At 40.5% G+C, this 21626-nt stretch overlaps 1 protein-coding gene across 1 annotated transcript in view; it reads right to left on the bottom strand.

The window, feature by feature from the left end:
- SPON1 (spondin 1) overlaps positions 1–21626 on the bottom strand; it is a 259770-nt gene that overhangs the window by 162058 nt on the left and 76086 nt on the right. Inside the window, exons 4-6 of the mRNA XM_081012053.1 lie at positions 21545–21618; positions 18388–18510; positions 7450–7598 (exon numbers count right to left, since the gene is read on the bottom strand). Coding sequence (XP_080868179.1) covers positions 7450–7598; positions 18388–18510; positions 21545–21618 — 346 coding nt within the window. The remainder of the gene's footprint in view (positions 1–7449; positions 7599–18387; positions 18511–21544; positions 21619–21626) is intronic.

Genomic DNA, 21626 nt, shown 5'->3' with positions numbered 1-21626 from the left:
AACAAGAATAGCAGCTGTCACGCTTGCAGAAGACCTGTCCTCAAAATATGAGACGCAATTTGGTTCACAGAAGCGTCACAGTTGTAATATGTATGGAGCCATCTTAGTATATTTAACTGGGTTTCTCCGCATACCCCAAAATGAGAATACAACAAAAGTGGGCTCTTTGGGGAGGGAAGAAGGGGGGCAAGTTTATAGAAGGGACACAACTTTGCTGATCACTTAAAAGAACATGCTGCTAGCACACCTATGTGAATACACAGGTAGCCACACATACAATTTCCACAAGCCTAAACCCAGACACCTCACTCAGACAACTGCCTATGAACTGCTTGCTTCACGTCAAAACACACTTACACACTGATTTTATGATTATAAAAAGAAAGAAAAATATTCAAAATTTCAACCTGGGGCTACAATTCTTTACCCACTTTACCCACTTACACACTAAACAGAATGAGGCTTTCTTCAGCGTTAGCAAGCCATTTTATAATTTATACACCTGTACTACCCATTTAGATTAATAAGGAAGCTTGCAGAAAGCATTCTCTTAAGGCAACCCCTCAATTCAAAATCTCTCTCTCTCTTTATATTTTGGAGGTGTTGGGGAACTTCTAAAGTGTCAAGAAGAGAGTCTAAGGTGGTTAATTGAGGAAGGTAATCTTAGGACAAGCCGGGGGTTTCATTTAAATTGTGTAAATCTGAAGTGATTTCTTCCCAATAGTAATAATAAAGTAATAAAGTATTGCTGCTATACATTCCTAAAATAAACTTCATTTTTTGTTAAAACTGGTAATTTATGGAAGCTAAATACAGACCCTAATAAGTAAGTATTACTGAGAGTTAACCATTTACTTTAATTGGCCAGAAATAGCTCAGAATGTACTTTGGCAAATGTAGATCTATACATGCAAAGAGTTTCTAATTTCGAAACATCTGGCCACCATCCAGCTACAGATGGATTTAAATCTCTGCAAATTCTTTGCAACAGTGCTGTGCTCTATTTCATAAATATAGTCCATGCCTTAATCAACAGAGTTCCACAAGGCAAACCAATGAGAGCTCTCCTAAATGTCACTGTTGCACCTGTTACTCTGAGAATGCTCTCCAAAAATAGAAGGAGCAGTTCCATAGAATACTGATTTCTCAATGTGAAGGAGGATTTTGAACTGCAACATCTCTTCCTTCTGTTCTGACACTTGAGCATTTCTACAATATAACACATTTTAACTTGCAGCTTAGGGCCCTTTCAAGCATTCTGGAATGCTTTCACATAAATTATTTTTCATGTAGGGAGAAAGAGGACACAGATCACGTGCACGGTGACCACTAAAGCTAATCCGAGAGCTCTTAAATAAGAACTGTCAATTCAAGATAGGAGTGGTGTTTTTTTTATAAAAAAAACACCAGAGCTATTCTCCATCACCAGCTACAAGCCACCACTTTCTCCAGACGATATATTGTTCTTGGCATTTGGGGATGGTGGCCAACACACACACACAATTATGGCTGCTGAGAGGAGTCCTGAAAACATGTTAAACACCATTCGGTTTACCACCTACAAATATGTTGGCACATTTGGGGAAGAATTATGCTCCACTCTACTCTGGACGATACCCAGTGGTGACTTTGTACAGCAGAAAGCACTTTGCTTTCTGCAAGAGATGTGGTATTTGCTGATTCACCCCATCCACTGCAGCCCACTGCTCTCTATGAAACCTGCTCCTTATGTCCACAGAAGGGACAAGGACTCTCTAAAACAGTATATCACGGAGGGCTGCAGAAAGGAGTAAGCAGAAACTGGATGCCCCACCAAGCACAAGAGGAAACATTTTCCAGCAAAGCCAAGCCACCATTAGATTCACCTCATCATAACCCTTCTCAGAGTTGGTTTAACACTCAATCACTCTTCTCAGTGAACTCTGAGAATTGTAGCTCTTGCAAGGGGAAGTTGGGTCTCCTAACAACTCTCAGCACCCTTAGCAAACTACACCTGCCAGGATTCTCTGGGGAAAGCTATGACTGTTTATAAAGTTGTATGATACTGCTCTGAATGTATGGTGCAGATGGGATCTGTGCTAGTGATGTGTAGGTACAGACCTTGGTAAACCAACCTGGTGCAGTACCATAAAGTATGGGCTGGTCAGGGCAGGCAGAAGGTTAGACTGGAATCTACTGGAAGATCAGTGGGTAATTCACAGTAGACTAAGAAGAGTAATTTGCAGTTTATCAGCTCACATTTAGAAAAAACAACAACAAAAGTCTTCCTTCTCTTCTAAATTAGGCTGCTGGAAAAAAGACAGTTTGGGGAAAAACTAGGAGGAGCTTTACATACGAAATGACTATGACCTCTGTTCTGGTGCTGAAAAAAAATCCTGGGCTAAAAATGAGCTCAATGTAGAGAGAGAGAGAGAGAGAGAGAGAGAGTAGAAAAATCATGTGCAACCCTGAAACCGGCTCATCTACTCTCTGCAGACTTTTAACATTAATTATACTGGAAAGGTGTGGTTATTCCACAATACAGATGCATGGCAGGAGGGATAGAAAACTTCCATAGGTGCTAATTGGGATCTTGCAGCAAGTGTTTAAAAACCAGTCATAATCTGTTACTGTCCCAGAGTTTTCAAGGAAAAGTCCATTACACAAAACAGGTTCCTGTAATAGTTATTTACCAGCTATGCAACATGCAGACTATTAATTCCTAGAAGCTGACTTCCTCAATTCGCTTATTGGATCAAGTGCAAACAAAGCTCATATAGCAATCAATAGTTGTTGCAATCAAAGGGTAAAGCAACCTTGAGTTATTGAATTTATCTTACAAGGCATTTAACTTTAACCAACAACAAGCAGTCAGGTGGCGATTTTTCACCCAAGAAGGTAAAATTATAACATCCCAATACAGATGGCAATTTACATGTATATGCAAAACAAAACAAAACAAAAACCTAAGCACATCTGCAGAATTTAGTGGCACTTACATAAAGAACATTTTAATGTTTATCAAATGGTTGGAAATTTGCACGGTTTAATATAATTATAGTAATCTGTACTTTTGAATACAAGCAACATATATCACTTTACTATATACTGGCTGTCAAACATATCACATGACCTCATCTTTGCCTCATGTAAGGATAACAACACATTACGGGTCTGATCCAGAAGCACTGCAGAACTTCTTGCCCAAGGCCTCCAAGTGGCACTAGAACCAAATTTTCCTTGCAGAGTACCACACAATGTCATCCACCAACTCTTGCCAGACTCCTCTCCCCTGTACCACACTAGTAGATTTCTATAGCCAACCCTACACACTGACTCTGAGGAAACGAATGCTGTTTCAGCATTCAGAAAACTGCTTTTCCTCTCCTTTGTGGCATAATTAGTATGGATTCATAAACATGCTAGGTCTGGGTGCAGGGAATCCTTTAAATCACAGCTCAGCCATGCAGTTCATTGAGGGGCCTTCATCTAATCCAGTCCTGTACCCCTGGCATGTCTGAACACAACCTAGTTAACCATGGTGCCTGTTATATAAAAACATCACCTGCACCAGCAATCTTGTGCAAATGTCTTGCTGCACATGTCGTAACATTTTTTAAAAGAAAAATAAAGAGAAAAAATAATCTTGCACTTAACTTTGACCTCTTAGGATTTTTCTGAGGATATATTGATATATTTGTCACTTCAAATTTTAGGTAAGGTGTTGCAGAAAGAACAAAAACAAAACACCTTAATGCACAAGTCCCAAATTTAATATTGTATCTTCTGCTGCATTGCATGGATATTCAGAGCTAGAACATCTGCCTTGCTTGCAGAAGGTTCTCAGGTGCAATCCCTGACATCTCCAGAAGGGGGGCTAGACATAACCCCCATCTGAAACAGCTTATATATTTACAATTGTAGGTGGTTCTTAAAAACTAAACTAAAACCTGGAAATATACAGTCTCACACTGTTGTTCCCCAGTAATCAGCATTAAGAGGCATCCTGCCTATGATATCTTAATATATAGTAATTCTCACTAGTAGTCATTAATGCATTGCTGTCTCTCAAAAATATCTAGATTTATACACGGATTTATACCAAAACACCCATGCTCTGTTTTCTTTATCCCCAAAGAGATGACCAACGAAGTGAAGCAAAAGCAGGAAAAGCTCTGCAACTGATACTGTCACATCACAAACTGTGCATTATTAGACATCACTGGGAGCAAAAGGAGAGACGACAGAAAACACAAAGGCTGCTATTTTGAGTGCAGACACACATCCTCTGCATTTTCTAGTTATCCCCTAAGCAGCACCCATTATGCACCTATGGGAAATGAAATAAGTCACATTAGAAGCACAGTATTTCACTCTAATGGCCAAGCTTTACCTTATGGGCATACACACTTTTCTTGCTTAGCTAAGCAGACCTGGGTGAGACCAGGGGAATTCAATTATTCATTCATTTCACATTTGATATATGAAAACGAGTCCCCATTTAAATTCAAGCCTGGAAGTATTAGCTCAGGACGCATTTAGCACAAAACCTTAGTATAGCCTGAGGGAAGACTCCTGGGTACAAATTTCTCCTGCTTGAATCACAGACAGAAGCTCTCCTTGAAGATAACAAGAGCCACCTATGCATATCAAATACTCGAATTTAGCCCTGGGGGTCAGCCACTGCCTGCAATTGCCATATGTAGCTCCTTGTTCTGCCATTCCGTGATGCAGATTCCTGAGCCTTTATTTTTATTTTTTTGTGCAGCCCAGCAAATAATTTTCTTGATATCTTCTTTTACCCATGTCATAAAATGGAGAATAAAGTAATTCGGAAGGTGGATTACTTTATAGATGGGGAAATCTTCTTGTTTTGTAATTGAGGGACCATTGCACGGTACAAAACCCAACTTGACATGTGATCTCTGGGATGCCCACAATGAGATGGACATTGTCAAAAAGAATCACCAAATAAAAATGACAGAAGAGTACACTGATTTGCCAGATGGTGCATATGCGAATTATCAATACAGAGATAAATTTAGAAAGGATTTGTATAATTTAAGCTGAAATATAATACATCTCACTGAAGCAGGGAAGACCCTCTCAGTCTGCTCTGTGTGCCTCTTCAGTTTGTTGTCCAGATTGATGGGAAATTTCAAGGTCCCAGTTTTTCCTTCTTATGGTTCTTTAACCATAGATATCATCTTTTCCCTTTTCTTGAGAGGAATCCTATTCGGAATAAGGGAATTTCCCTTAAAAAAAAGGGAAAAGTTGACAGCTATGTCTTTGAGCTGGACTGGGATGAATCACAAGGCAGTCCTTCAAACAGAGCAAGAGTGGCAAAGCTATGGCCCTCTATATATTGTTGGACTCAAATACCTATCAGGCCCAGCTAGCATGGTGAAGAGCCAGGGAGTTATGTAGTCTAGCAACATCTGGCAGGCCAAAGATTAGCCACACCTAAAATAATGTCTTAAAATAGAATACTTTAGCTGTGTTTCCTGCATTGCAGAAGTTTGGGCTAGATGACCCTTTGGGTCCCTTCCAACTCTACAATTCTATTCCTCTCTTAAGCAGGACACATGGGCACCCCACGTCAGAATTTTTTGTCTTCAAGAGCACAAAAACAAAATAAGAGCCCTGCTGAATTAGACCAAAGGCCCATCTAGACCATTATCCTCTTCCCAAAGTGGACAACCACATTCATGTGGGAAACCCCCAGGCCGGCTTGCGTTTTTATGATCTTATGGATGGATGTGGTATTTTAGTTGAATTTTGCTGTTACCCACCCCAAAATCCTTGGATGAAGGGCATGCTATAAATGGTCTATATAAATAAATAAGTTATATCCCACCCTTTTAGGGTGAAAAAAAACCCCACACAAATATGGCTTCCACAACTGTGAGGGAGAGTGGGAAAATCAAGTAACTTCCATTAAGCTTGAACACATTCGTCTGGAATGAAGAAGTCAAAAGAAGGAAGTTTATCTCATTACAGCATTTGGACTTGCATCACCTACATGTCAGCATTTCCTAAACAATGGATTTCTACAAATAAGTCACTTGATTTTAGGTCAGACTTGAGTTTTCCACCTGTGGCTTCCAATATAAGTGCTTTGAGGCTCCAAACCTAACTTTGCTACATGTTCATCGTATCATGTTAGCTAGGTATATTAACAATATTAGGTTAATCAAAGCCCTTTTCTCTTAAGCCTCTTTCCAAAATAAAAATAAAAACTTTCATTTCAAATGATGTATTAGGCACTAGAGCAGAGACTTCCAGAATCGCAACAATCTATATTATACTATCTTATATTCACGATTTAACATTTTTTAAAAGCAGGACATGCACAGTATGTTAAAAGTTTTTAAAAAGAAAACTGCCTTTCCCAGTGTTTTCCCTGATATAGCCACTCTATCGGACTTTATATGTGACATCAATATTTCTCTATTAAAACTTTAAGACTTCATATTTGAGGGACTGAGAAAAGAGGCCAAATCCTAAGCTGTAGCTCTATTGCCACAATGGACTTCCATGTGCTTTTTCTTCCTTTCCTGTCTCCTTCAGTCCACTCCTCCTGCTGTCTGGGAGACACCTGCAGAGCAGATGTCGGGGGGACGCTGTTGGAGGAGAGGAAATAGAAGCCCCATTGTGCCACTGGAACTACACATGTGGAGCACTGGATACAAACCGTGGTCTCTTAAAAAACAACTGCAAGTCCCATAGTCCCTTCATTCATGCTGCTATTTTCTGTACACTTGCAACAGATAACAGACTCACTGGTTAAGTTTCAGGAAAGGGAACAAATACAAGCAGAGACACTGATTCCAGTAGGAGTGGGATCTCATTTCCCTACTAAATGCACAGGCCCCAGAAGATGAATTAGCTATCTTTAATTATGGCCACTCTTCTGTACTTAATATTTTACGTGTTACTTATACAAAAATGGCAAGTGAGTTCAGGATTGCACCACTGATTTTTCAAACCTTAGTTTGTATAAGCCTAGCTTTATTTGACACCTATTCCCAGAAGTCAGACACCATCTACTACCGCACTTTTCATTTTCACCCATAAAATTGACCCTTTTTCCCCAATCTGGGATGGTGTAAAGTAATTCACATGCTATACTTATTTCTCCCTGTGTATGATATGCAGATGCTGCAGATCATTTGCGCATTGATCTGTGAAAAATGCACACATGTACAGAACAGTCCTAAGTCAAAGCTATAAGTAAAGTCAATAGTTCAATGTTTTCATTAAGAAGAGAGTGAATCAGAAGACGCTCTTTACTGAATATTCAGTCACAGGGCTAAATCTTAAAATCATTAGCCAGGAAAACTTTAATTGACTTTGTTAAGGTTTGCTAAAACAGTGAAGCCTAATAGTAGCAAGCCTGATTCACATTTTCCTGGCAACTATACATTTTTAAACAATTTTCTTTTTTTTAATAAATTAAATGACAATTACCTGCTGCCGAATTTCTTCTTCCATTTTTACTGGTGACCCAAGCTCTGCAACTTGCTTAACTCCTTCACTTGCATATCCTCCATATTCCCAAAGTACGTAGTTCTTTGAATGAGACCCACCAATGATAGCAGACCAGTGGTTAGCTCGCCCTTTAACCAAAGAAGATAAAATAATACAATAAGTAGCTTTAGAGAAGATTGTCCTACAATGAAATGCCACTTGCCTTCTGTAAGAGTTAAAGTGAGATGTTGCCACAGAAAGCATATAAGATTATCTTCTATTGTCTCGTTTCCATTTATAGGGGTCCATTCTGAAGGCTCTCTTCTGAAGCTATAGTGTTCAGTATTCCAGACACGCCCTTTCCAGGATACTCCAATACATTTCTCTTCTTCCCCGCAACTTCCCATTTCTCCCTCACAGTCTGTTAGTATTTCATGCCAACCAAGAAAGTTGTGTCATCATTGGGCTGTTCTTGGTGGTTTCACTTCTCAGGGCTCCCCTTGCCCTCAAATACGATCTCAGTAAAAGATTCTAGTGCATTACCCAGGGTTCAGCTTGCTTGGAATGAAGGTCAACAGAGACTGTTGGGTCTTGAGGATATATACAAACTGAGTATCACACGAAGGGGCTCCTAGTGTTAGCACTCCAACAAAACTCGCTTCCCCATTTGCTTACCAGGAGAACCCCAAATCCAGCTTTGGATCCAGCACAGAGCAGACATGTCTCTGTCCCTCCAGCTTTTAGCATCAGTACAACTGTCTCACACAGCTCTCCCATATCCAGCTCCCTTTGGCCTATTGTTCTTCATCCTAGGATGCTGTATCATCCAGCCAGGTGAGAGGAGTGGGAAAATGCCTCCCCGACTTCCTGGAGAGTACCATCACCTAGTTGTAGCTATTGCAATTTAGCTCACTTTTTGATAAGCTGATGAGAACACTTAAGTGGTCAGCTAAGGCCATTTTTCTTACAAGGAAACTTGTATGACCAGTTCAGCAGTGTCTTCTACTACACCCTAACCCTTCCTGGATACAGGAGTCCTGGAGGGGGAAGGGACCCAAGAATACCACTCAGACTGTACCTCTAAACTCACAGCACTGCATTTTTTCCCTACTTCTTCACACTACATTATTCCCCCAAGTCTGCTGGTACCTCTTCCCTGTGTGAGAATTGTGTCGTTTTGGAGAATGAGCTCACTGTTAGTATATAGTTCTCATATTAGTTTCGCATTAGTTTCAATGTAAGAAACTAATGCAAATCCCTTTACTTTAGTTTCTCACCTGCATTTTAGTTTCTTGAATTTGTTTTACTTAGGAGGCACAGTTTTACAAATGGATACATTCCTAAAGTTGAAAAGAGGCACTGCAGTGTATTGTATACTGATGCATTTCTCTGTATAGCGTTGAAAGACTTGCAAAGCTGACATAGCATGTCAAGTGTCTCATCTGAAGCAAAGAAACGTCGGTTCAATGTCTGCAAGAAGTCTCCAATAATCAAATAGGGAGGCTTTTGTCTAATCTGTCTGCAGTTTGGCAGGCCTGTTGCACAGAGATGGTAACAGATTGCCTACAAATTTCCCAACATCTGAACTAAAATAGTTACAAGCAGGAGAAATTTCACTGGGTCTCCCACTTAAATCAATGAGAAGCTTATGGGATGCGTGTCTTTTTAACTGCCTATAGGGTGGGTACCCTTTCACCAATCTATATGAAATATTGTAGATCTGATAATTAAGGCTACAAAATGCATGCCATTTGGAAGGAAAGCATCAGTGTTACAGGCAGCAGTGGCTCTCCATTGAAATTAATGTAAAAACAAAGATGAGGTAAAACTAAAACAAAGATTAAAATTAATTTGTCAATAACTAACGTGAAACACAATCAATGCAAATAAAATGAAGGCAACATTAGGTCGCCTTTAGAAAACCAAACTAATTCAGATGCAGACATAGAGGTTATTCTTTCTTTCTTTCTTTCTTTCTTTCTTTCTTTCTTTCTTTATTACATCTATACTTCAGTTTTCCCTTTCTTAGATGATACCAGGGCAGGTCACATTGTAGTTTAAAAAACAAAACAGCACACAGCCCAACAAGACGACGACAAGAACCCACCAACAGCATACAAATCAATATGGCTAACCTGATTCAAAAACACCCACCCACCCCACTCACACATGAAAACAAAATTCACCACAGCCAATCGCAAACAAACAACCTCATCCTAGGCCAACCCCAACCTCTCTCACCACCAAAGGAACACAAGCGAGTATCAAAGAGAACCCGCACAAGTGATGCTGACATAAAACCTCACATATACATTAAGTAAAATAGAAACATCGCCGTCCGACACACACTCCCACTCACCATGGCCACCTCCACCTCTTTTCCCCTTCTCTTCCTAATGTAACACTAATGTCTCAACAAACGGAACTGATCTGTAGAAAATGTAACTTGAAAAAAGAGACATTGCACATACTTTTGTAAAGCAAGAAATCTTTAATAAAAAATACTAAAAAAAACCCCAGCAATTAGGAATGGATAAAAACAAAAGTCATCAGCCATACAAGCACTCATAGAGCTTCCCATGGCTCCCAATTGCAGGAGCAGCTAACGTCCCATTAATGAACAAGCAATCTTTGTCTAATGACAGCATAAGAAGAACATTGGCACCAGCGATACTTCCAGGGGGAGGGCATGGCAGAATCGGGACGCCCCCTCTTAGCAGGTCCTATCTTGGGTTACCACCTGATGTTTATTCTCCTGACACTTCAGTAAGCTGAGATGGAAAAGGTCACTGGAAGTTCTGTATGCAGAGAACTTTGGGTTGCGGCTGGGGTGGAATATCTAATCTATGTTCTTCAACTGACTTCCGATGTTCTGACTGAAGGAATATCCATGATAATTTATGAGGTAAAAGGGCCTACCTTCTGTCACAGCTAGAAAACTGTGCTTGGAATTGTGGGTCACACATGAAACAAGCCTTGAGGAAGCTAACATGGTACATGGATTGTCAGAAAACATAAGACTAGACAAACTTGCCCTGAGAATTTGGATGCCCTGCAGGTCATCCTGCTGCCTCCTTGCTTGCCTGTCACTAGACTGTGCACAGTAGCTTGGAGGTGGCTGGGGAGTACAGCCTTATGTTGCTGAGCTGCTTGCTCCTTCCACTTGGACCAGCAGCTACAAAGCAACATAGTGCTATTAGTGTTTAGCAGCTGTTTTACGGTCCCTGCAGGCCTGGTGCCAGAAACAAATGTTCCATCCGCTCAAAAACTGGGCCAAAAAGTTTCAGCATGAAGAAGGCAAACGAGAAACAAATATCTGAAATAAATGGAGAGAACAGAATATGTTTCCTGCACTATTGGAATGAGGAACCAGAAAGAGTTATGGGAGGAGAAGGGATGTGGAAATTGTACAGACAAGAATACCTGCGTTGGGTGAAACAATGGAGAAGAAAAACAGAAATGCTTGAGCAGAACAAATGAAGGGCATGCAAACTGAAACAACTGAAGGTGAAAGACAGTGTGGAGGCAAAAGAGGAGAGAAACATGCCCCAATAGATCGGAAAAGAAATTAAGATCCAATTTGAAGCTTCATTAGGAAAAACTACTGAAAAACTACTGGGAAAATATATAGCAAGCAAATAAAATGATTGCCACACACCCCCTATGATGCATGACTTAACAAACAAGCACATCTGTGATATCCAGTGTAGGTCTATTTTGAGTGTAACTTAGTTGAATAATACTCATATGTATACTAGCGCTCTCTCTCTCTCTCTCTGGTTCGTATTTGATGCTTTGCTTTGGGAATTGCTTCCTTTTGTTGTTTCATTTCATTCCCACTTCATTTCTTAAACAAAGCTTTGTTATCATTCCCTACAGATTTAAGTGGACAAATCACAGTGGAACTGAGACATTTACATTTTTAACAGAACTGGATACAATTTACAAGTAGCTTCTTCTGTGAAAATGAAGCCTAGAGAATTTCAGAGAAGTGGGTCAAGGGGTATGCTAGGCACTTTTAAAATGTGAGCATTTTAAAACGTCTTTACTGCCCTGGCACCAGCTTTTTTGTTTGTTTGTTTTTTGAGATATTGGCATGAAATTCACATGGAATGTAGAGGTGTACTTTGGCAAAATCTTGGCAAAATTTAATAGGCATTATGGTTCGGGTTTTAAACATCAAAAAGTGTATTTGAGGTTTATTTTAATAATCATAGGCCCGGTTAGCATAAATCCGCAGAAGATGCTAGAGATGTCAATTAGAATGCTAGCTTGTTTACATTCAGCCACCCCAACCCAAGTTGATTGGAAACAGTGACAAAGGTAGGCATAGACTACCTGCCGCCCTCCCCAAAAAGCAGCTCCTAAAATGCAAATGAAGCTTTGTTAAGCAAAAAAGCTTCATTTTCTAAGCACTTCAAGATGTTTCATCCCTGCCTTTTTGTCACCTGCTTTCTTACAAAATGACTACAAAGCATCCCTGATTCCTTTTGTGGATGAATAGCAGGAGTGGATGGAATAGTGGGGCACGACTGTGGTGGCTATATTAGGTGAGAGTGACCACCAGTTGGCTTACCTGATCTTGCCCCACCCTGCCCTGCAATACGCTGGTAAGTTATAATTATCTAGTATCCAAAGGGTGGCTGAAGAAACCACATTGCTGTACAACAAGCATTTTTCATATTGTCTGATGGATAGGACTATAGGGTTGCCATATTTCAAAAAGTAAAAATCCAGACACAAAAGTTGTTGTTGAACTTTTCCCCTTTTTTTAGTTTCTGAGTTGTTTTTAATGAAATTAAAGTGATTTCCACCCCGACACTGTTTCCGACTGCCGTATTCCATTTAAGATCAGGTTTCACACATATTTTATGAATTCATGACTGGCGTAGCATTTCAGTGCACCTGTACTGTTTACAGCTCAGTTCTTTGGACTGAAGCTCATTCAGCAGACAACTGAAATAGGCCAATATCTTCACTGCAATATTATGTAAGGGGAAAACATTTGAAATACAACCATTTTCCACACTGTCTGGGAGCACATATGATCAATGCAAGGCAATGGCTGACATGCTCTCTACTAATATTCTACACCAACTATGCTATTTGCATTTTCCAAGGTATGCAGCAACCAAAATATTCCCTCACAGAAATGAAGAAACAGTAATAAAAGCATAGTCTCTAGTCTGAATCCCTCGTAAGAGTCTCGGGCTGCCATACACCTGGAATTTCTTGGACATAGACGGAATATGGCATGTTTACTCATTTGGAGTAAATACCATTGAGTTCAATAGATTCTACTCTACCAAATACATTTAGGAGTCAGACACAAACTTTAGTTTTCTGCTTGTTATTATATTCCATTGATGTAATCAGACTTGGGGCTCATCCAAACTTCCACTTGTCCCATGCCTAGCAAGCACGAAGCTGAGCTGTCTTTCATTTGTTTACAGTTGAATCAGAACAAATATCTATCTGCAGAAAAACAGATTGATGTTTGTTATGATTCAGCAGTAAACAGCAGATAAAAGGGGGGTTTCTCCAGGGGAAAGTGGTGGGACAAGTGGACGTGTGCATGAGCCCTTATTTCCAGACCAGTATATAGTATATTAAAACTTTAAAAACGCTTTGCTGCTAAACACCAATGCAACTGAAACAAAACACACTATTAGGAAGATTTTCCAGAACACAAACTGAAGCTACACCCCCAGGCTGCCAGCTATGCCTTCTAATAAATGATTCAGCTGCGCTCAAATCCGTGTTTTGTTATTTCAAGTCTCAAGTGTTTTCAGGCGTTTGGTTTAGAAGTGTGTTTTGGATACTGCCAAGAACAGACCTTAAAAAATTAGATCTGGATTAAAGTGCACTTTGGATGACAAACTAGTAAATAAAAGTTTGCAAGTAACTCAGAGGGAGACATCATCAGCAAGCTTAAGTGCTGGTATCTTATTTATAAGCTAGTAATATTAATGCTCTCAGGGCAAAGGGAAAGCTGAGCTCTCTTTAAAGCTTTTTATTTCCATAGAAATCTAATAAAGCCAGCACTTTTAGTCAAAGCTTATTTTCAATAGGCATAAAAGATTGTTCCTTAGAAACTCCAGAACTACATGGTATGGACTTAACAACTTTCATCTTTTCAAGGAGTGACTGGAAATTAATAAATGACAGCATTAAGTATTTTTAACCAGCAGTTCTACCAGATGCTCAGTATGAGAAATCTTCTTAGATTAACATAGCAAGTGAAATATAATTTGATAAACACTTCTAAAATTTAATAGATTTATAGGAACTGTCCAGCAAGGAACATATTATGGACATTTCTGCTGTACCATAATGGCAAACACTCTCCAGTTCTCCACAGTCCAGATTGAAAAAGGTTTTGTTTCATTTAATAGTTTCAGAGCCTCTGCATAATAAACAGCAATTTTGACAGGTACTTTTCATTTTTAAAATCCAGGGTATGTAGGTGGGTGGAAAAGCTTTCTGGCCTCCCAGGAATTTATAGTTACAATTTGATGTTGGTTGTTCTGCAGGGGTTAGTGCTGTCTCCATTAGTGTCAAAATCAGTGGCAAATATCACATTTCTGGATGACAATAAAGCAAAGAGAATAATTCTTGCTGCTAAAGTACCAGGACTTTAAAACGTTCATATTTATGAGGTGAGGCCGCACAGGAATGCAGGCAAGTAAAGAAGAACGAATGCTCTTTCTGGTGTGTTTTATATCACTATCATAAAGCTTAACAATATTTAATCCTGAACTTACTACCTGACAGCTGAGCAAAAATTATCGTGATCGCTACATTCTTATTTATCACTTGGACTGCTCTTAAGTGTACAAAGTGCTAGGAGATGGATAGCTTGTTTATCCTGTGAGGTAGGCTGCTTGTATACCACTCAATTTTCAAAAGGGGAGGATTCCAGATGATAATAGGACATCCTGTCTGGTAATACTTGGGAACCCATGTACCTCATAAATGAATCCAAAAAGCTATTCCTTGTTCTCCACAGGATTCCAGATGTTTGTACCATCAGAAAGCCAGGCTCTTGGCTGACTTTCAGCCAGTTTATACACATGCTTATTTCACAGTAAGCCGCATTGATTTCAATTATTGTCTAACATGTCAATAGAGCATCAAAGTGTACAAAATGACATATAATTCTATGCAATCTGTTCACACAGCATCCTATAGGATAGGGTGGGCTGTGAGAGAGTGATACCCAGGCTAGCTGGGGAACTCTAGGGCTGCCCCCTCTTACATTTAAGCAAACATCTAAGTTCATTAGCTCTGGCCATGTCAATTGAATTGGCTAACATATACTTTCCTTTTGACCAAGGTATCAAGTTGTGATCATGAGTACCCATATTTAGAAGTAAGTTTCATTTACAACATCTACTTAATTTTTTTGAAATAGTTCAGCTGTACTGTGCACCCCCACAGTACTGCAACCCAATTTGAAGCTTGGGCCCATGTATAGTAAAGGTAAAGGGACCCCTGACCATTAGGTCCAGTTGTGACCAACTCTGGGGCTGCGGCGCTCATCTCGATTTATTGGCTGAGGGAGCCAGCGTACAGCTTCTGGGTCATGTGGCCAGCATGACAAAGCCGCTTCTGGCGAACCAGAGCAGCGCACGGAAACGCTGTTTACCTTCCCGCCGGAGCAGTACCTATTTATCTAGTTGCACTTTGACGTGCTTTCGAACTGCTAGGTTGGCAGGAGCAGGGACCGAGCAACGGGAGCTCAGCCCATTGTGGGGATTCGAACCGCCAACCTTCTGATCGGCAAGTCCTGGGCTCTGTGGTTTAACCCACATCGCCACCCGCATCCCAGTGGGCCGATGTATACCCTTTGCCAAATTTGTTGGCTCTGGCACCCAGGGTTGCTGACATTGTCCCCTAGGGCCAGTACACTCCATCACCCCCAAATCAAGTCTGATTCCTGGGACATGACAACCCTTGAGCTCTCAGTGCCTCAAAATCAGTTCATCTATGCCTTCCCTTATTTTTTCCCCACTAAATTTAAAAAGCACACACACTCAAAGTGATGTACCTTGTTGTATCTTCTTGACCACCTGACTGAAAATTACTTTTCAGATTGGCTGGCTGCAGGAAGAAGAAAATGTGGCACAAGCTGATTTACTATCTTTCAGCTATGCTGGTGGAGTCTCATTGGTATATATTTCTCCCCAGAAACCAGAGCTTTTTTTTCCTGTTGGAACTCGCCAGAACTCAGTTCCGGCACCTCTCAGGTGGGTGCCACTGCCGTTCTAAGAGAATGGGGAAGGTGTTCGTGGTGAGTTCTTTTTCAAGAAAAATGGCACTGCCAGAAACTAAGACATGATCAGAGTCCGAGACACTCATTTGAATATGTAGCTTGGCAAGCATAATTAAACAAAAATACTACTTGCGTACCACATGTCCTCACATCAAGCAATTTTAATAGCTGCTTAATAGCTGTTTAATTTTTAATGTACTACATCATTACAAGCATTTTACTTCACTGTCTTTCTTTTAACCCACTACCCAAGGGACTGCTAGGTGACCAGATTGAAATATCAATTGTAACACTAGCCTAGTCTGTTTTATGCTTAAGAACAACTCATATTTATTCATTATCCTAAGAACTGAGTAAACAAAGCAAGGAACCCAGTCCACATAATTAAGAAAAAGTGCCAATGAAGTAGAAAAATAACTTCATCTAAGTATACAATTCTTTGACATAAGCCAAAAGACCCATAAACTTGATAAATGCCATGTCTCAGATGTCTTCTACGTCTACAATCCTATAGAATCTCAGCTGTGAAACTTGCCAACCGTTTTAATTTGTTCCACAATCTCAGCTTTACAGCCACAAATTCAAGCCACAAATTTTAATATGTCAATATAAACTCTTTTATTAACGTGCACAGTTCTATATCTGAACTAGGCAGCATTCAACTTAATAAAGTTGAGACAAAAATCTATGTAGACTATATCAAATAACAATTGATATGTAGACAAAGTTCTGGCTGCATCAATGCCAGCTAGCTGCACAGGGACACGGCAATATTAGAAAATAAAATTATACACAAAGCCCTTAAACTTTGGTAATATGTTGGCCATTGTGTGATCTTTATTAAAGAGAAAATAAATGTGACTCAAACTTCCAGGTCATTTACTTGGCTTCATTGTCATCGATGTGAAGCCAATATTTAAAGATCAAACGTGAGATCTGAAAGGAAAGTCCAAATATATTGAGCAAAGAAATATAAAATGGAAGGAATCTGGTATCTACATGCATTTGTTCATATATTCTCTGGATTTCACCTGGATCCAAGAATTCGGCTGTGCATCTGGGGACTCCAACATAAAGAGCTGCAGGCAACAGCCAGAAGCAACCGGGGGGGGGGGGGCAACAGGGCTGCATTGCTGACCTGACTCCCCAACGCCATACATCACTGCCAGTTACCAAGAGAGGGAGGGGCAAGGCAGTGGGGAGCTGGGCGCGGTGAGCCAATTCAATGTCCATGATGTTGTATCTCACCACACCCTCTTGTAACCAGCAGCAATACACATCACTGGGAAGCCAGAACAGCGGTTCAGCTCTGCCCACCTCTGCCACCACCTACGGCAAACACCACCTGGCCATTTTCCTCCAAATGTCAGGAATCAGTTGTATGTTAACTGTATTAGTGGAAAATGTATCAGTATAGAAAAGAATAGAGCTGAGATCCAGAGGTGCTTCAAAGGTCCAGGTGACTTTGGATCACTGCAAATCACTTTGTGCACCAATTCAAAAATGTAAAACTTTTTGCAACATGGTTTGAGTCTATATTTAATCCTACTGTTTTTCCTATGGGGTTGCACTAGCGAGGGGTGTATGGGGTGTTAGGGGATAGGTAGTACCACTGGTTGGGGATATGTCATGTTCCTTCTGGAGTAGTTTGTCCATCTTTAGTCCCCACCTTAGACTCCACTATCAACTATCAGCCTGCCACTGTGACCACACTCTGGGAAACAGCTTTGACTGCCCAGCTAGACCAGGGGAGGGTAGCCAATGGGTCTCAAACCAGTGAATTAGGGAATTGTCTATCCCCTGCATGCAAAACCACACTCAGGTGGATTGAGCAGACAAGACCAATAGTGGGTCCAACGGTCAAGAAGGCAGCTACTGCATGTGGTATTGAGAGAAATGTGGGGCACATAGGGCCCGTCAAGCTGGGAAAGAAGCCCACTGGGGAGAAGGAAAACTCTGTTCCTAAACCGCTGCTGCCTTGCAGAGAAGCAAAGCCTAAGGAGCAAACCCTTCACAAATCTGGATGCTTGGATGGTACCTTGTCTGCCTCCTTCCAGCAACCGCTGCAGCCAAGCTGGTGCCAAATGTATTGCTCTGCTTTCCTTTGGACCACATCAGCAAGGCCAAAAGGGTCTTGTCGTCTGGACAGCCCAGAAACTCCATACACACTGCCCAGGCTTGAGCCCTGGGAAGGTCACTTCAGTGCTGCTAAACCCAGTGGTTTGACTTCAACCCTGGAGGTGCACTCCATTGTCTCTTGAGACAGACAGATGCCAACAACAACCTTCACTAGTGATGAGGATGGCTAAAATATCATGATCCAGCATCTACTGAAAAAGTTGAAAAATCTAGTATGTTGGATTGGATGTTCACTGCAGACTGGCCCTCTGTGCATGTGCAATATCTGAACATAAAGAAATCCCTCTAAGAGACAGCAGGGGATGGCCCACAAAAACCTCCCTCACCTGTTACTTTCTATATGTTTTTGACTACTAATATCATCATGCTTCACCATTGGCCATTTGGCTGGGGCTGATGAAAGTTGCAATTCAAAACTCCTGAAGGGTTGGGGATGGTTGGTGTACAGTAAGAAAAACAATACAATACAATACAATACAATACAATACAATACAATACAATACAATACAATACAGCACACTCACGTGGGTAATCTTTTGGATGCGACTTCTCCGACCAGTTACCATAAAACGTAAGCCTATATTTAGCAGTTCCACAGGCACAACAGTCTAAGATTGGTTTATCGGTGACACCATTCATGGCTGAATCTAAAAGGAAGCAAGAGACCATTATTTTACTGTATGGGTGATTTTGAAGGTGCAGCATTTGAATATGTTTTGCTAAAATTACAAATAAATCAACCCACAAGATGCAAATGGGCTGGGAGGTTTAGATCCAGATTTTTGCACATAAAGTTAGCACTGTACCTTGAGCTTCAGTTAAAATCATATTTGCTGAATAATTCCTTCTTGATTTTATCATAATTTCTAGGAATACAAAATCATGCACCAAGATAGAGTAACATCTGGACCAATCCAATCCAGTAGTGATGCCCTGTTCTTTTGGCAGCTCATGACAAATCCATGGGGGCATGTGTTAACACACTATTTCCAAACACATACAGAAGCTACAATTTCAGTTTGCTTGAATCAAATAGTTCCATTGCACCCTCATTGGAACATGTGAACATGATTGTTCGCATGTTCCAATTAACACAAGTAAAAGCTGTCTCTAAAGACATACAAGTGTGAAAGAATGTTCATTTGCGCAGCCTCTGTACACAAGTGTACAGATGGTACAGCTGCTGAATGTAATGCGTGAACACCCCTATTGACTTGCCAGCTTTTTCTTGTATTAGAAATGAATGATAGTATATACTCCAAGGCATTTGTTCTAATATTTAATAACACTGCTGTAAAAGAGGAGTACTGCAACCTGTTTAAATGCAAACAGCTTCCCTATTCCAGAAACAACCGGAATGTACTTTAAATTCTTGACATGCCCTTTTTGCTTTTAACGCTCTTTTCGATTTTTCTGTATTCAAGAACACGAAACAGATGTCTCAATTTCATTTACGTAACCTGCTCCAGTGACTTCATTGAATGCATTCACCATTCACAGCATAAAGAGCTGTTTGAAACTGAACGCAATCTGCATTTCTAAATGGACTAAGAAAGTGAAAAGCCTGGCCAGTGTCAAATATGCCATATTTATAAAATTCAATTAAGCATCTTACAGCACACACTTCAGTGTATATTGTTTTGAATTTTAAAAAGCCTATCAAAGACAAGGCCAGATTATCCTAATCCTTGGGCCTAGGGAAAAAGATGAAGGCCAGGCCCTCTTGGCATTCTCTTAAATGTGGCGGTGTTTCCAAATTGGAGGGGTGAAAGGGGCAGGAGTAAGATCATCTTCTAGCAATTATCTTTGCATTGCTGCACCAAGAAATTACCATTCTTTTCCAAGGAGGTCTGGGAATCATTCTCTGGAAGACTTCTGCATAAAATTTATGCAACTAGGATGTAATTTTAAAAGCAGTTACGCTCCAGAAGGGTGGGCATTTTGCAGCACTTCTAAGCACAAGTGTCTTCTCAGCTGAAAACATCTTGAAAGAGGGTTTGAAGAAATCATTACTTTCTGTTAAAGTACATCCTTGGACAAGAAGGGAAAGTTTCCTGCCAATATTCCCCTGTACACTTTTCTTAGAAATTCTGCATAGTGACCGTACATATAGCACACCAAACATATAGATGTCAGAAGGCGGAGATTGCTGGCATGATAATACTGGGGGCAGAGCTACCAGGCACCGCTTTGAACTGGTTCACATACACCCCTGTGTATAAAGATGACATGGTGAAGGGCATTACATTAACAGGAATTCCATGCATGTGCTTCCAGTGTAATGTCTGAGACTGTAGCAGCTCCATGCAGTTCATGTGTGATCTTGGAAATTAGTGTGGAACAGTAGCTCATATAATACAATTCTGCAATTGATACTTGTACCCAGAGGCAGTTGGATAGGGTTCTGTTGAGGCTGTTGGTGTGATCCTTAGCTCACTGAATTTACAGGTTACCCTGAATGCAACAGGTCTTCCTTCCAAGAATATGCTTAGGATCTACATAGATCAAAGTCGGGCTACACAGCCCTTTAAATCTGCTTAAGCTTCGGCAGCTTGGTGGCTGGTGCCAGAAGCAGCTAACGCCTGGTCCGTTTCCTGGCATGCAGTATGTATTATGTGACTATCAAGCAGCTCCTTACATGTAAAATAAGCAGATGAACAGTTCAGGAATGCCCAGTCTTCAGGCTATTTATGTCATAATTAGATGGAAAATGGCAACCCGTCTTTTGAACACTTATATTTTTCTTTTAAAAATGCTCTAATTTACACAGTTTCATTTGGTGCAAATGGCTTTCAGGCCTTGCCAACAATGTTGGCTGGACAGGTGCAAAAGTGGGAAATCAGCTCAAAAGGCCCCATGGTGTACAGGCGGGGTTTAGGGATATTATCATGGTATCGCTGTGGTTGTCATATGTTGCTGGCTTCCATGCATGGATAATGTGGGTATAATGTCTGTGCAGAATGCTACTGATTGGTGGTGACAGCAAGTGCAATGGGAGTTTCTGTTATTTTTTTCTATGTCATTTCTAACTTCTGCTGGTATTTGTTTTGCTCTCTGCTTTTCTGCTGAGATTCATGTGACTACATTTTTCCAGCATAATATTGGCATTCGTGTAGGATCAGCCTGCTCAAGCCGAAACCTAATTATGTTTACTCCAAAGCAGGTCCCATTTTTCCTTATAAATTAATTTCAGCCTCAAGGCCATCTTCTGGTCTTGTTAAGTTAGCCTGTTTTCCTTTGCCGGCATCCTAGAAATGAATTTTGCTCTAAGCCTAACAGACCTTGAACCCAACATATTTGCACCCACTGACTGAGTGAAGCACAGTGCTCATTTGTGTAGGCATGGATGTTTTTGCTATTCAGTTCCGAATTGTGTGGATGAACAATTTGGAAGCATGACTAGGTTTGCAACCTTGAAATTATCTCAATGAGCATTCAGTAAGCCTTTCACATGAATAGCAAGGAAGACCAAACCTACACAGGTGAGAAGTGAGGCCTACTTGCTGATTACAAAAAGAGAATCTCCAAACCAATAGGACTTAAAGCAGCTTAATTTCAACTAACCTGTGCCCACCCTAACCAACAGAAAGAGATAACTAACATATGGCAGACTTGTGTTTTTGATTAGTTACTCCGGAAGATCAAATCAGCAAGTGAGAAGCAAATGAATGTGTCTCATACCTTGTTCACACAGCCTCTTGGTAAGCGATCCCTCATCTTGAAAATAAATAATTCGCTTTTGTACGATGCTTGCCCTGTTTGA

The sequence above is a fragment of the Podarcis pityusensis genome, assembly GCF_964106645.2.
Source record: "Podarcis pityusensis genome assembly, chromosome: 1".
In the NCBI taxonomy this organism is placed as follows: Eukaryota; Metazoa; Chordata; class Lepidosauria; order Squamata; family Lacertidae; genus Podarcis; species Podarcis pityusensis.
Note: the sequence above shows the minus strand (reverse complement) of the source record. Positions and strands in the feature narration are given on the sequence as shown.